This window comes from Gadus chalcogrammus, chromosome 5, assembly GCF_026213295.1.
Source record: "Gadus chalcogrammus isolate NIFS_2021 chromosome 5, NIFS_Gcha_1.0, whole genome shotgun sequence".
Classification (NCBI taxonomy): Eukaryota; Metazoa; Chordata; class Actinopteri; order Gadiformes; family Gadidae; genus Gadus; species Gadus chalcogrammus.
The window spans coordinates 9327265-9344208 of record NC_079416.1 but is presented as its reverse complement, the minus strand read 5'-3'; the positions used below and the strand labels follow the sequence as shown (position 1 = coordinate 9344208).

General features: G+C 44.3%; 1 protein-coding gene across 2 annotated transcripts in view; it reads left to right on the top strand.

Annotated features, from left to right (window-relative positions):
- Nucleotides 1-16944, top strand: part of LOC130382775 (palmitoyltransferase ZDHHC14-like) — a 40888-nt gene that overhangs the window by 16164 nt on the left and 7780 nt on the right. For both annotated transcript variants that reach the window (XM_056590668.1, XM_056590667.1), the window contains exons 3-8: nucleotides 302-462; nucleotides 10487-10639; nucleotides 12774-12911; nucleotides 14241-14289; nucleotides 15520-15622; nucleotides 15837-15946. In XM_056590668.1, coding sequence (XP_056446643.1) covers nucleotides 302-462; nucleotides 10487-10639; nucleotides 12774-12911; nucleotides 14241-14289; nucleotides 15520-15622; nucleotides 15837-15946 — 714 coding nt within the window. The remainder of the gene's footprint in view (nucleotides 1-301; nucleotides 463-10486; nucleotides 10640-12773; nucleotides 12912-14240; nucleotides 14290-15519; nucleotides 15623-15836; nucleotides 15947-16944) is intronic.

Below are 16944 nucleotides of genomic sequence, written 5' to 3'. Positions count from 1 at the left end.
TTTGTATGTGGGTAGATGGCTGGCTCTCTTTGTCCTTTGAATCCCTCTGGGCTTATGCTGTTTGAACACGTCGCTTTTTGTTGCCACTTAACCACCACAAGTCAAACAGAATAACCATGTGGATGGGATGTCTTTCATTCGCTCCACTCTTCCTGTCGATGTTGTTTGGGATGGCCAGTCTTGTTCGGGAACCACTTCTAAAGCATTGGCTGTTAGCTAGATAATTAATCTATTGTCCCCCCCCTCCTGTTCCTCTGTCCCCCATCTCCACCACCACCTCCATCCTCTCCTGCCTGCTCAGCTGTCCGTTCCTGGCTCTCCAGCTGAGCCCAGCCATCCCGGTGGTGGGCGGCGCTCTGTTTCTGTTTGTGCTGGGGACCCTGCTGAGGACCAGCTTCAGCGACCCGGGGGTGCTGCCCAGGGCCACGGCCGACGAGACCGCTGACCTGGAGCGACAGATAGGTAAGACCACTGCGGGTGCACCCCCCCCCCCCCTCCCTCCCCACCACCGGCTTAGGGGCTTCGGACACAGTTATGTTGAAGATACTGTTCTGAAGAACTAGTGTGACAGTTGATAAAAGCAGATATGAAAGTGCAAACGCACTTCAACTCCGCAACTGTCATTGCCCTTAAAATTGTCATCCATCTCCTTCCCATTTCTTGTGCTTGGTTGTGGCCTGTTAGATTTAGACTTTTCTACATCTGTTCTGTGTCTATTCCAGAACCTTGCACGTATTATTTGTTATAAATCTCGAGCCACCCTTTCTTTTACTGCCTTTATATTATTTTAGCTTCCAAAGAGTATAGTCTATCAGAGTCTAGTTGAGATGGAAGAAATGGCCACGGCAATGGTCAGGTGACAGGGAATACTGATCCACACGGCTGTAATTATTTCGCCCTCCTTATTTTGCTCCGGGCTGTAAGTAGTGCATGGTGATTGTGCCAAAAACAAAAATCGAGAATTTCTCTAAACTAACTATATACTAACATCTTAGCAGACCCCTTTCTTCTACTGTATAAAACGGGAATATATCTTTTGCAAGGACATATCAGTGAATCTGTGATCGCCTTCCACTAGACTAGGGCCTTTTCTTGTCATAAGGAATGAAAATAGTGCTGCCAAGGTTGCGTGCTTTCTTTGCAAGCACTTTGTGGCCTGAGCTGATCTGCTTCTCTTTGTACTCCACAAACCTGCCATTCCACTGCATGTGTCTATGTGAGGGGTTGGAATTAGTTGATTTGTGTTCCCCATAAACTTATAAATGTGTCTTATATAATAATTGATTGATTGATAGAAATTCTGTATTGACACATGCTCAAAGGTAAGCAAACAAATGTATATGAAGTCAAAAGGATAACACAAAAAAGCCCATGGGCTTATTTCCGTTGTGGTCCCTTGGTAGTGTAAGCATAGGTGTATGTAAGTGTGTGTGTGTTAAAGGTAAATGACAGAGCGGGAACCAATCAATCATCAATAAAGTAATCTGTGCCATTTGCTCACTGTTACTGTAAAAAGACCTTCATTTAGCGAAAACATCAATAAAAACCTTTGTTGTCTCCCCAAAACACAACTCACCGCTCCACGAGGGTAACAGTCTTTTGTGACGATTATAAAAAAATCGTGGCTATTGTAACAGAAAGTTGACCTGAGCTGTAACATGCCCCATCCTTCCTTGAACTCTTCGCCCAAACTGCATTTTTAAACTCCCAGCTGAAACAACGGGTTCACTTGGTCTCTTTAAGGCAAGACAAATCTGCAGAATGTCGTACTATAATAAATTGAGAATTTTGCGGCGCAGCAATTTTACAAACTGTAGGAAAGTAAAGATACTAATTACTTGATGATACTATCGGATAAATCACCCAGCCCTTGCAGTAAGGCATCCATGACCAGAGTTATGAAAATGATTTTATTTCCCATATCATTCAGGCTCTCGACGTTCTGTCCCCCTCCTACCCTTTACACAATGCTCAGAATCTGATTCTCTATTTGGTTGCTATGGGGAAATAAGGCTTCAACTGTAAAGGTTATCTTATCCAGGCTAGAATGTGACAAAGCAGCACTGTTCCCCAGGGTTGATCAACCATACATTTGGTCAGCCACTGAGTCGCCCTTATCTCACTCTAACAAGAGGAGTCTCGCTATGCATGTCTGTCCTTCGACAACCGTTCATCCGATCAACTTCCCTCTTCCAATCCGATTGACTTCTGCCCACTAGCAATTCAACCACATGGGAGAACTGCTGAGGACCCAAGAACGTGCATTGTCAAGTTGTTTGGACGAGTGGTACTCTAGAAAGCTGCAAGATGCAATACCGAAGGCCAAAGCAATCGGCCTGTTCCAAACAGGCAGGTTTTGAATTGGCACATTTTGAGTGCAGTTGAATTACGTCCATCACAACCTTGATTAAAGAAGGTTGTTGTTGTCGCTCTCTCTAGCCTTTGAATCACTCCGTTTATGATCAAAAAAATATTATATTAAAAACCTGCACTTGTTTGAATATATGGCAGTGTAAGCAAGCGGTCTCATGTCTTGCTCAACGGCACTGCGTATGCTGTACAAACATTCAACAAATGGGCTCGAGGGGTTAACTCTCAAAGATATGTACGATTCTCATTTTCCACAGAGATTCTTTCCATCCTGACGCCGGCAGGGCCTCATTAAACAAACTCTGAAGCAGCATAATTAATCTCAGTAGAGCACTTGGGAGGGGAGAACAAAGAAAGCCCCCCACTGCCGTCCCTCCAATCAACAAAGTGCTAGTCGGACAACAGTGGTTGAGGTGGATAAATGCCTTGAATATGTACAACGCTGACCAAAATACCATGCTCGACCCCTTTCTCTATCTTTTCCATCTCTTTTGGCTCTGCGGAGTGTATTCGCATAAGCAAAATGTTTTCACATAAGCAAAATGTTTTCGCATAAGCAAAATGTTTTTGCATATTCAAAATGAATAATTGGGGATTTTAAATGGAACCAGGATGGTTTCACTGAGCGCTCTGGCTGGCAGACCAAATGAATGAGACTAGCTCTTTCTGTCTAGCTTTTATCCCTCCCAACCATATGCTGTTGGTATTTTATCAGGTTTTTTTGAGATTCTAAAAGTCTGTTGTTTCATACCAAACATTATTTGCCTTGTTAACCCTAGTTCGCCTAATCTCTCCTGGTTCCATTGTTTCACCAAAGGATTTACTTGCATGTCGGCTATTTCTGGTTCTATGTGCAACGCCAATCCTTATTTCGAGGAAGTGGCACCTTGTTTTTCCTGTTAGATCTCTGTCCTTCATTTGTCTTGCCAGCAGATAAAGCTGACGAGCTAAATATGCAGGGAGCTCATCGCCTGCAGTAATAATGTAAACTACTGATCCTTAGGCAGAAATAGACCACTGTTGTTTATTCCAAGGGCTAAACCTTTTAAATATGAATGGGTAACTGGACTCCACATACGTGTTTTCTTTTGTGGTCTCTTACTTAAAGGGCAAAGAAAAATATACATACGTGCTTTACTAAAGAAATTCTAATCTTTCCATTCTGGTAAGGAATTTCATTCTATTTTATTCTTGAAACGATACAACACAAGCAATATTACGTATGACGTTTTTAAGAAGCCGACTTTAGTGTTGTAATGAGACTATTAAATAGTGAGAAATCCACAGGCGTGCAGTGCTTCTAAGGGGTGTGCATTAACACGGAGGGGATTTTATGTTTGATATGCACAGCATCTCGTAACAAGTTTACGCATGGCCACTTTGAAAGTGGTGTGTGTGTGTGTGTGTGTGTGTGTGTGTGTGTGTGTGTGTGTGTGTGTGTGTGTGTGTGTGTGTGTGTGTGTGTGTGTGTGTGTGTGTGTGTGTGTGTGTGTGTGTGTGTGTGTGTGTGTCTACCCGCCCATGCGGAAGTAAATATATCACAAGCACAAGGACAGATCCACTGTGAGGGAATGACTAAATAAAGGCATATATTGACTGGGAGACCTGATGGCTATATAAACAGTGGGCCAGTGGGTCAAAGAGCTGCAGACTGAAGGAAGGACGGGAGCGGTGAAGGGGACAGAGGGAGATTGATTCTGCCAGAGAGCGTGTAATCATGGGAATGGACGGTTTTAGTAGAGCTGTCTGTTGCCGTTATTTGTTGTGCGTGCGCAGAAGCCGGAATGCCGATCTTTAGCTGTGTGATGCTTTTGGCTCCGCTTATGGTAACATGTCGGGGTCACATTTAATCTGAACAGACACAACTCGGCTATGGGAAGACGTTACTGAAAAGAGAAGTCATTCCAGGCTTTCTGTGGACCTCAGTATTTCAACAGGAGCCTAATTAATAATTAACGTTCTTGTCGAGTGCCACACAGCTCAGGTTGCCATATTGACCCGTTGGCTAAACTGTAAGTGAGGGACATAATTTCTGTACACCAGATACACCCTTCCGGTTTGGTGGGGGGGTGGTTGAGCAGGTTGTTCTGTTATGAGTAAACAAATCTTCCACTTGCTGGTTTATCTTGTCTACATGACTTGAGTTCACCATCCCCCCCCCATCATGCCCAGAAACTGAAAGTTAAATCAAAGTCTTCAGGGGTCACATGCAGTATCCAAGCCCGCTGATCCTAGCTGTAAACCCCAAACAAGTGTTCATCTGGACGGCGTTTCTCTCTGATGTCTCTGCGTGCATGCCTCCCTTGCTCAGTCCGTCAGAACTAAACTGTCTGGCATCCCTATGGATGCCACGTGCCAAACACCAGACCTCTCTGAAGCTCTAATGCCGAGGGCGGCTGAGGGAGGCATCTCTTCTCTTCAGGTCAGCTCTGAGCTGCATTCTCTCACACTATCCGTTCCATAGCCGTCAGCCGGGCTTGGGGCATAGGAGGAGACACTTTTGTGACTGGGCAAACTATACAAATTAATTCTTCCTTACCCCTTTGGATTGTAAATAATCAATGTTTACTTTCTCTTTTTAACTTCCAGATGCGTGTTCACTTTCAGTGCACTGCTGGCCACTCCTAAATGCAGGTTGTAATGACTACACAGACGAAAGCATAACAAGTCGAGTGTAAGGGGAGATTGTGTCGACTTGAATTACTCTTTCAGCTTTCTGATGATGAGACTCAAAAAACCTGAGTCTAAAGTATTTTTTGCTTTATTTTCTGATATTGTTATTTCCAGGTCAGACGTCATCATTTTGAGTTATGAGGGAGAAAAAGAGAGTGCTCATGCTAACATTTTTTATCATTGTTGACGTTATTATAGTTTTTTAATGTACTGCACTATATCCAGTACTGAGTATTTGTGCATGCATGCTCCATCTCTTGTTTGTAGTCATGGGGCTGGTAAGCTCAGATGGCTAGAGCGTGTGGCTCATTAGGCCAAGGTTACGCGTTCTGTCTCCGTACAGGCTGGTGCCTTTTTTAGAAAAGCTAAAATGCATCACCCATTTGAGATTTAACACCTTAATATAGACTGTTGCAAGCGTCTGCTGTTTTTCAGACATACTGCATGATGTATTGCCTTATGTAATGTGTTGTTCATGTATTTTTTGCCCAATCATACGAATTCGGCGGTCTATTCTTTGTATAGAGAAGGTGTCCTTGGTCTTGCCTCCACTTCAAGAAGATGGCTAGGTTTCTCCGCAGATTTCTACTGAATTTGGATAAACAATTACTCAGAGTCCAACACATGGCACAAACATGCATCTCGTAATATTGAAATGTTTATTCCTTGCTTGTTACTCTGTCCTGTGTCCCTGGAGAGGCAATTTTCTTCCCTGCCATCGGCTCTCTGTTGCTCTCTGCTCTACTATTCCTCAAGCCCCATAGTGTGGGTGTCTCAGTGATGTACCGAGAGTGCGTGGAAGATGGAGTGATTTAAGAAAGTGATGAGGAGGAGGATAGAGAAACTGTAGGGAATGAACAGGAATGATATGTGAATAAAGCAGATGAGATGGTCAGGAAGCCAAAATAAAACTGAAGATAATCCACTCTGGGCTGATAACTATGAATATGCTCAGACCCTTCTCACCTTTTCACTCCTCTGCCTCCTCTTCCATTCTGTCTACACCCCATCTCTGGGTTTCCCTGTCTTCTCACCAGGCTTGTTATCCAGCTCAAGCTCCATGTGGTGAGCAGAAGCCAGGCTGTGCGTTCCCCTACTGTCACGATTGTACCGTAATCTACCCTTGCTCCCCGTTACAGTCCCCTCCAGATTGGTAAAGAGCTTCCACAGTTCAGTGAATACAAACAGAATGCAGTACAAAACGAGTGACGTCTGTTGTTAAGGATTTTTTTTTTTTTTTGTATTACTAGTGCTGCTCACTGTCTAAGATTGGATCATGAAATAGTATTATTATATGGTCTGGGATAAAGTAATCAGGCCTGATGTAGAACTGCTGGAGTCACAGGATGGGTCTCTGGCAGACAAGGAGAGGGGCGAACGAACCGGTAACCTTGGGGAAAATCACATTGCTAGATAGTGACAGGCACTGCAGGAGAGATTCTGATTTGTGGGAGGATGTTTGTGCGAGCTTGCACCTTGAATGAGAGCCCGCATGCAGAGCGATGCATGCACACATAATCGTAACTTCATAGTGTTTTTGATGAGACAGCTAGTTGTAGTTATAAAATGCCCCATCGTAAAACGATGTTCCCTTTCATAGATAGTATTACAAACAACTTCAACACAGCGTATTCCATTTCCACAATATTCCGTTTTACTTCAACCGATTTAAAATACCAGAACTCAAGAAAGCCAATATGCTCTGCTAATGTATAATATTTTCGGGTAATGTAAAAAGGCATGAACTATGTACTGTGAGCAATGTTCTCTAACACAAAGACATGTCAAAATAAATGAACGGCCTCAGTGCCAAGTACAACCCTAATCCCAATCGATTAAGCATATATGGGCAAACCACTGCTGCCAGGTGATGAGGAAGTCCAAGGTACATGATATTAGAGAATTAATGTTGTTGATTATGAGATCATTAAGACGGATTGGTGCCGTCAAAAATTGTTGGATGATTTGAATACTATAATTGTTGCGGAGACACGATGCAGGCGTGGCCCCAGCTGGGTTATCTCATTGGTGCACCATGTCAACAGGAAGTGGTGAGAGAGTGCCCCTAAGCTGGCTCTATTTATAGCCCATCCCCGCCTCACTACATCTCCACTCAGTTGCCCTTTCCGATATTTCCCTTGTAATTGAGTGAAGCTCTTAGACCGCCAGTGACCACGTGTCGAGGTTCCCAGGCGGTATGCAGGGTTCATACACATCAACCACTGTAGCGGCAGGTGCAGGGAGGATGTGGACAGTAATGTTATCTGGTTGGCTGACGTTAAAACCGCTATACACTTTTCGTGTGTTCTTGAGTTGGTATGTCCGATACATTAACATTATGATAAATAAAAGATGAATGTGGGATGAAACTGTTTGACAATTTGACACATTTCATGCATTCATAGTTGACAGCTGAACTCTGTATTTGTCTTATATTGGTTTCAACAATCCTTTGCCATTTTAACAATAAAGTTCTGTTAAAGCTTCTTAGCCCGGTATTACTGAAATCCAAAGCATGGCAGAATTATTATTTCAACAGCTGAATGATTCATGACTGCTAAGTGATTGTTGTATAATTAATCACGACATAACCGTCAATGGGTCGAAGTTGTCATGCCAGTAAGTGCAGTTAGAGCAGCTGAAAGCTTTTCATTTCTAGCATTTCATTCACACACTTCCTTGTTCTGTCTTAATGCTTAGAACCGTAGGAGGGCAGGAAGCCTGTGTCTTCCAAGGCCTCGTCAGCTGCAATCAGCTCTAGGAGGCCTTAGCACTCATTACATTACCAAACCTGAATCCTCCACCTTAGAGCCTGAGTGTTATGTTCCCCCTCCATCCACTGTCGCGGCAGGGTAGCAATTACAATCCTTTCATGGCCCGCCAGGCAACACATTACACTTTTTGGCTGGCATTGAACCCCTTATTTAGCATGGTTGGTGTCTGTTTGTGTGTCTGTTTGGGAGATTTGTGTCTGTACACCATCAGGGTTCATTTTCACGCAGGCGGTGTAATCTCAGTGTTCCTTGGCTTTTATCTTCTCTAGCGTGAGGCTCTTTTCTCATGGCCAGGCTATCTCTCTCGGGGTATCTCTCGTTATGTTATGGAAGAAATCTCTGGCAACAAGGCAGCTAAATATACATATATCTTGGCTCAGCAGAAAGGTTACGTTGTTCTCTGCTGGATGTGTCTTAATGCATGCGTACAAACACAGTGGACAGTGAGTCTAGTATTCCTCACCCTGGTCCTAGTCGGCTTTGATTTTTCTTTAAATAGAACAGAGGAGGAAGTTGCGAACGTGGTTGATAGAGTCGTGATTGTCGGTGCTGACGGTTAGCACCTAACTGAACCCTAGCGTGGATTTATGGTGGCAGTTTTGATATCCTTCGTAGTCCCTAAAGTTTAATCGTAATGTTAGTTATTGCCATCATAAATTACACTCGCCAAGAAGGTAAAACAGATTTGTAACTGATATTAGGTATTTGGCCTTCTTAGCCCTCTAACAAAGATAAGTAGGCTCAGTCACGTAACACTCCTGGTGCTTTAACACGTCATTAACACGTTGATTCATTTATCATTTTATTTTATTAGCTTTTAGTAGTAAGTAATTATAATTTAGATGTTCACTTCTGCCGTTTGCATTTTGTTATGATAGTGTTAGCATGCTGTATTGCTTAAAACATGGATTTTTACTGATCTCTATGCAATTTTTTTAACTATTACTATACTACTACTACTTTGAAACTGATTATTGGAAATGTACGGTGGCCAAGATGAGTTGGACGAACTGTATATCCAAAACACTTTAGAACTTCTCAAAACACAAGCAAATAATGGAAAACACAAACCCATAACACACAACACAACTGCAGAAGCCAAAACACAAATGCAATAGTCACAACACAAATGCAAAAGCTACATGTTGGAGTAATAATATTTGGTCCTTTTCATTGTCAACTTCCGTTGATGCTCCCTTCCGTTAACTCCCGGCTATTTCATTTGTGTTGTGACCATTGCGTTTATGTTATGGCTCTTGCTTTTGGGATGTGGCCAATTGGTTTGGGGTGTTGGCTTTTGCTTTTTCGGTAATTCGGCTTGTGTTTGCGAAATTGAAAAGCTTTTTTTTGTTCGACACATCTCTGCCGATGCAGATATGGCATATACCCGGCTTAAATAAAAAAAAGAAACATATTAATTCAGTAGGACACATGATTAAAAGTCTGCAAGTTTTCCGAGTCATAATTAGTCTGCTTAATCAACTAGTTGTGACAGCCCTGTAATGGATTTCCAAGCAGTGGTGGCAGTTGATTTTAGGTGATTTATGTTTGATGTGTGTGTGGGGAGGGGGGGGGGGGGTCTAGCTAAAATACGGAAGATAAAACCACAATAACCTCCGGAATGAAAGTTGATGACATTGACGGTCCTTATGCTGCTCAACGAAAAAGTAATCTCCGGAGTGATTTCATGCCACCAGGTGCGAGTCAGATTAGCCATTAAAATTCTCTGTGTTTAAATGACATCAGAAGTGAGTGTGTCATTCTAGATGTATGATGCATAGAAAGCAACATTTGCTACAGTACACTGGGTTGGCTAGTTGGACATCTAGTTGGACACGCATAATATCACCCTTTAATGTTTGCCTCCGATGATATGACAGTTGAATGGTTAAATTTATATATGACATTAATATTTTATCATTAAATTATATAAATAAGTAATTGTTCCAAATCTCACCTCATTCACTATTGGGCTCAGTGGTAGCTGCTGAAAGGGCAGTGGAGCAGGATGAAAGAGGAAGAGGCGGCATATTACCGAGCACGCATCTCTAAGACACAGCAGTTACTTCCAGAATGTACCCTTTCACAAAATGCCAAACAACTGCCTGTTGGCTGTTAATTCACTCTTTATCCCTGTTATTGTTTACACACACACACACACACACACACACACACACACACACACACACACACACACACACACACACACACACACACACACACACACACACACACACACACACACACACACACACACACACACACACACACACATACACACCCAACAACTGTTTGTGCATGATCATCCCACTCATGTGCGAATTCATTCCCACTCTCAAATGCCTCAGCAGAGAAGCCTCAAAGCCAGGCCTTGTAATAGTGGGACGCAGACTCACCTTTTTATGCTATGAAAGCCTCACCTTTCACCCGTCCCATACTGGTTGTTATGGTTCACACGACGGTTCACATGACTTGTGAGGCAATGTTGTTTTTTTGGTTGTTTTTTTCACAGCCTATTTTACCCAATAAAGCATTCATTTTATCCTCTGATGACAGCAACGTTTATTAATTTTGAGCTCACGGACACAAGCACAGAAGCAGTATTAATTCTTTGTCCCCCTTTCCTTCCCTCCCCTTCCTCTCTACCCACCCTCCCTGCGTCCCCGCAGACGGGGCGAACGGCAGCACCAGCTACCGACCGCCCCCCAGGACCAGAGAGGTGGTCATCAACGGGCAGACGGTGAAGCTCAAGTACTGCTTCACCTGCAAGATCTTCCGGCCGCCGCGGACCTCTCACTGCAGCCTCTGTGACAACTGTGTGGGTGAGTGCCGGAGGTCTCTTAAGGTGTGCATGCGGACACGTCTGGGACGCGTGCGTGCAGAGCACATGTGATGCTGTGTTCAGGCATGGGGTTGATAAGAACTGGCAGGACATGACCACGTGCGTGGAGTTATCCTTAGTGTTGGGCTTGCGATTGCAGTAGGCTGATAAGCTTGAATCCTTGTTTGGGAAACAAATCCAGGATTGCCAAAGATGTGTGCCTTGGGTACTTTTTTTTTAATTCCTCTGGAAGGCACACAGGGGAGGAAATCAATGAGGTGGCTTGAGGAAAAGATGAACTGTACAGATAAGTCAACAAAGGGAGCAGTAGAAATGCTCTACAAAGTTTGGCTGCTGTTCGTTTCCCTACACACTCCTCTGGGACTGTGAGAGGAGAGGGCAGATGGGGAGAGAAAGGGAGAGTGACACCATGCTAGTGGAGCTGCATGGAAGGAGACATGTTATGTCATAGCCCCCAGGGTACGTAAACGCATTTAGTATGTATTGCCTGGCATTGATAGGTATCATGGTTTAAAAACAAACAAAATAAAAAACATTGCGCTTTGGCCTGCAGTGCAACCAGACATCTTTCATTAAAGTGTGATTGCATAAGTCGTGGGCCTATATTGACAGCCTCATCTCTTTATTCCTAATATTGTCCACACCAGTGGGGTGACAAGCTCATTAATATCTTACCAGCCAGTCTGGTATCTTGAATACGATAGACTTATAATGATGGGCCCCAAGCCAAATTAATGGTAGCATCCCTTTATCCTGCCTCACGGTCCTGCCGCACTCCCACAGAGTTGAACTGATTGGAATCTTAGCGAGCACATGTTTTTTCACACGCTTCCTACTTGGCAGAGCCCAGTGCCAAAGCACCGATGGACATTTGAACAATGCGGGCACGAAAAACATGTTTGCTGTGTGGTTAATTGACCTCTTCACTGGGATTACACACAATCAAAAATGAATCGGATATCATTTTGTTAGCTTGTTGGTAGCTCTTGATAGAACCAGCATCTTCTGCCATTAGTCTCCCATTAACGAAGGGAGAGGCCAGTCACTTATGCGCAGCGTATAACAACTCTCAGTTAAGTATTTGCATGCCGTGCACAGAGAGGCTGCAATGGGTCAATGGGTTTTTAGTCAGTATAATGATAGATCTATCATATGAGCTGCTCTCATGTATTATAATGTAGCTATGTCATTCTTAAAGCATTCTGCCCCTTTCTACTTCTATCCAATAATAAATAGTTGATTTTGTAGTATCAACATCTCTGGAGGTTACTTATATTAGATTAATGTCTAAATATCCTCAGATTGTGTTGGCACATGGACGTTCCAAATTTAACATTCCCAGAAACATTATCTCTATGAAAGGAAAACTTTAAAAATATATTTGATGTAACCCGTCCCGAGCCCACATAGGTTTAATTTTCAATCCCCTCAAGATTCCCCAGAGGGGCCTTGATTAAATTCTCCCGAATTATTGGCCAGGCTATTGTTGACCCAGCCAAATGCATCTTCCAACATGTGGACTGCACCGCTCAATAATAAAAAAGGCTTGAAGCCGCTCAAACCCAGCTGGGGCAGTCCGTCTTGTAGCTGTTTGCCATTAGCAGTGAGGGAGCACTGTGTATACGTCTGTTCAGACTGCTAGGCGGCAGTTTGAGCAGAATTTAGTGTTCTCCTGTCTCTGTGTTTGTCTGTGCATGTTGGTGTTGTTTGAGTTTGCTGCACTAGCTCATTGAATGTGCATGCACTTGTAAAACAGATTAACAATTAGGGCAGTACAATGTGTGTGTGTGTGTGTGTGTGTGTGTGTGTGTGTGTGTGTGTGTGTGTGTGTGTGTGTGTGTGTGTGTGTGTGTGTGTGTGTGTGTGTGTGTGTGTGTGTGTGTGTGTGTGTGTGAGAGAGAGATGCCTACGTCTGGCTTGCTGTAAAATGATCCCAGGTGTTTCCCACACCCTAGGTAAAGGGAGTTCAATGTTATTGATTTTTTTTTGTACTTTGCTCCTTACCTCATTGGAGACTGGAACAAAGAGCTGCACTGCTCTCTATTGATATGCAGTTAATGTTATTCTCTGTCTCTCTCTCCCCCTCCCTCTGTTCTCCTCTCCCTCCCTCGCAGAGCGCTTTGACCATCACTGTCCTTGGGTGGGGAACTGCGTGGGAAGAAGGAACTACCGTTTCTTCTACATGTTCATCCTCTCCCTCTCCTTCCTCACCATCTTCATATTCTCCTTCGTCATCACACACGTCATCATACGTAAGTAGGCTGAGGGAAAGCCGGTTGGTGGATACAGACACACCATACACAGGCCCCGATCCACAAAGAAAACATACAATGCTCTGGCAATCAGTCATTTCCTCTGTCTCCGTCTCTCTAAATGTCACCTTCTTTGTCTCTCAATTTAAATGGGTACGGGCGCACACTCACACACACACAGCCGTTGTAAGTGGAAGCATTGAGGAACAGGAGCTTGTCGACATTATGTATGTTGGCAGCTGTCTCAGCGGCGTTATGTTTTATAACGTGTGTTTTGTTCACTTATGGGCTGCATGTGTGATTTGTCGCCGTGGCAGAATGACACTTCCATACTACATATGGGACAACCGGCTCAAAATCAATGGTTTGACGTTGCCACCTTATGTTGAAATGGTGATCAATGCCGGTCATCATCACGTTCTATACATTACTACTTGCGGAGCGATACGAAAGATGTGAATCAGAGGCAAAAAATCCACTTTCCTTGACATCGGTCCATTATGCTTAGCACGATCAATTATGCAAAGATTATTGACCGCCAAACGTTGGGAATGTCCATTCAAGTGAATGGAGCATTCTAAAGCATGAAGAAGAGCAGTGTAATAATTAAGGGATAATGTACAGCAAGCTAGAGATTTTAGCAAAAATCAACCATGACCGTGTGATGCTGGGCTTGTATTACCCTGAATGGGTTTATTTTTCGATATTTACCGGCTCACTGCACATTAGCCCGCTTATTACCTGACTACTTACTAAAGAAACCTGTATTTTGACAAAAAATATATACATACAGTGAAAATATCTTTTGTATTGTAGTGATATTGAAAATGAATTTGTTACTGCTAATTAAAAATGGTCTGTTAGATTTTGACAGATGGCAACCGCCTCCATAGCAACGGCCTGTTATTCACAGCAGAGGTCTGCTATACAGAAACAACTGCTGTTTTCCATTTCAAATCTGAATCGTATTCATCAAAGCCGGATAATGATGATGTATATTAACGGTGTAGATGATTCGTGATACAGAGGTCATGGGGGGTAAGTTCTGCTCAGACAGATTGTATTCGAGCTGTCTGTGTCTCTATGTCTCTCCATTCCACACAATCAGAGATGGCAGTTAAATTAAACCAGGAGCCGACAGCTCCTACAAAGGACCTGGACCGAGCAACACACCCCAGACAGTGACTAGATCGAGCATTACTAGACACCACCATCTGAAACGGGGACTGTGTATTTTGAGCCCCATTGCTGCTCTGGGTGCACGTTGTGGTTTCGGTCTGGAAGGCATGTTGAACTCTAATCTGAAACTCCCATCCCTTCTGTCTGCAGGGTCTCATCGGACCGGGTTCCTCAACGCACTCAAAGACAGTCCTGCCAGATATCCTTTCCATATATTCCCTTTTCTGCTTTGTGCTTTGCTTGGCCGTATCTCTGAGACGATGTGGGTCTGTGCGTCCAGCCTGCTTTGTCTCATGCCTTCATCGACTCTCGTCGAGCTCTCTGCGCTACTCGCGTGTCCGGGTTTAGTCAAGGGCACCGTCTCTGCGGTTTGACACAGACGGGTGTTGACAGACCTAACTCGCCGTCTGCGGCCCATGGGTCACCTTGCGCTGAACCTTGCTCTGAACCGTTCTCCAGTGCTGCAGGTTTTAAATTATTTCTGACAACTCGGCCGGTTTGTCTCTCTTTCTCCCCCTATCCAAATACTACGCTCTCAAGACACGCGAGACACGAAGCAACACGTGTGACACATAAACTGCATTTTCCTGACTGCAAGGAAATCATTGGAACTCAGACAGCGATGACATGCTGTTCGATGCATTTATATTGTTGACATTTCACGCACAGCCACCCACGTCACGTCGTCGAACGTTGAGACACCAGCTCTGAAGTCGGGCAAACTGCCCCGCATCAACACGTCTCTCTCCGCTGAATAAATGGAGAGATAGATGGGAGATGAGCCTGAATGCAGCGTGCCGTGTCTGTCACCTTCTCACCGAGTGCTCGGCTCTCATAAATCAGGTGGAGAGCCTAGAAACCCCCTTGCACCAACCCCCCACTCACGGTGTGGATCCATTGTTCTTTAAAAGACCAAGGAATTTCTCTTGCTTTTCATCGGATTCTTTCTCTCCGACTGTCTCCCTGTCTCTGTCCCTCGAAGTATGACACAAGTGCCACCATGGTGTGTAAGTAAATAAAAATGAAATGCCCTGCCAGTTGTTGAGCCGGTTGAGTCATCCACCAGTGTGGTGAAATAGAGAGAGCTCGAGACTGGCAGAAAGATCTGGATGTTGCAGTAAGATAAATGGAGTTGGATGCCTAATTATTGCAATGTCAGCATCCAGCATTTCTTGGCTTCAGCCGCTGTGGTCAGTCATTGACGCTGCACTGGCAGCGGACCGGAAGCTAGTTGGACCGGTCGATAACAGCATACATTCTCAGGCAATTGGTCACCACACAAGCGGACAAGAGTGCTATAACCCTGATATCAAACCGTGTGTGTGTGTGTGTGTGTGTGTGTGTGTGTGTGTGAGAAAGAGAGAACATGTTGAGATGGATGGATATGAAAGAGAATGTGAGCCCCGTTGTCCTTAACTCCTGGTGCCACTGTGCTGGAGGTGGTGGTGTGTTTCTTCTCCGTCTGGTCCATAGTGGGCCTCTCAGGCTTTCACACCTATCTGATCAGCTCCAACCAGACCACAAACGAAGACGTGAGTATTGACGTTGAACACATACACACACACACACACACCAGGCATAATGAAATGAACATAAGGAAGTGTAAACAGCAGCCCCATTTTATATAATTGGTTCTATTTTATATTTTACACTATTCATTACACAGATGCTACTTTCATTTCTGAGATATTCACTACCGGAATATTATGTGTTGTTTAATGACGTTTGTTAATGTGTGTCTGGCAGATAAAAGGCTCGTGGTCGTCTAAAAGAGGAAAGGACAACTATAACCCTTACAGCCATGGCAATATATTCACCAACTGCTGCGTAGCGCTCTGTGGACCCCTGCCACCCAGGTAGGGAATGTTTTGGAGTGACCGACGGGGTTCGACCATGACCCATCTGAGGCAATAGAAGTCCGCTGTGAGCCAATTTAATTTCTGTCGTACTGTGTTGAAATCTCGGACTGATTTCGATTTTATTTTTAGCTTGATTTTTCAACCCAATTGTAACACTGTGGTTTGGTCACACAAGCTCAAATAAAAGTGTTGTCCCAGACTCATTTCGATGCGACCAGCCCATTTTAAAATAATGCCGCCTACGGCCGCCAATTTCTTCACATAGCGACCAAGATGCGTCGGGCGCCAAATGGATTTCAAGCCTATTTCCGCCACATCCAAGATCAAAGTACTATTTTCGGTTACTATTTTTTGAATCCTATGATTTCACGGTCGTGTTAGCCATGTAATATCAGAGACGGAACACACTCCAGACATCAGGGCGCGTATCCATGTGACTCACACGCTCGCACGTCATATCAGTCAAACGCTGTGATGTGATCAGCGGGGAGATGTGCATGTCCTGTGCTACCAGCAGATAGGCCCTATCACTAGGTTAACTTTGACTGCAACTCGGCAGCTCGCCTTGGCCACGGGGCGTCGTGTCAAGACGTCCTGTAATCTAAAACCATGAAAAGGGGAGCGGTGCAACAACATGACCACAAAGAGGGAAATTACACGCATACACATTGCCCTGTCAGTGTTTTTGGTGTAGGGATTAACGACATAGGTAATGACGCTTTTAACTACGCTTTACGAGCCACAGGGCACACTTGAGGACTGGTTGTCATTAAAAAACCAAAGGGACAAGTAGCACCCGCAGTGGTTGCTGAGTGTGAACTCGTGGCGCTGGCCAGTCTGGCTGGTCATAAGGAAGTGCACATATTGGCAGCGGTGGTGGAAGCTAGGTGCCTAAATATAGGCAGCAGATTGGCTGCAGCGCAGGCAACTAGTCGTTATGGAAACCCAGTCCTCCTCCCTCTTTGGTTAGTAGTAGGCAGGGCAGGGACGACCAT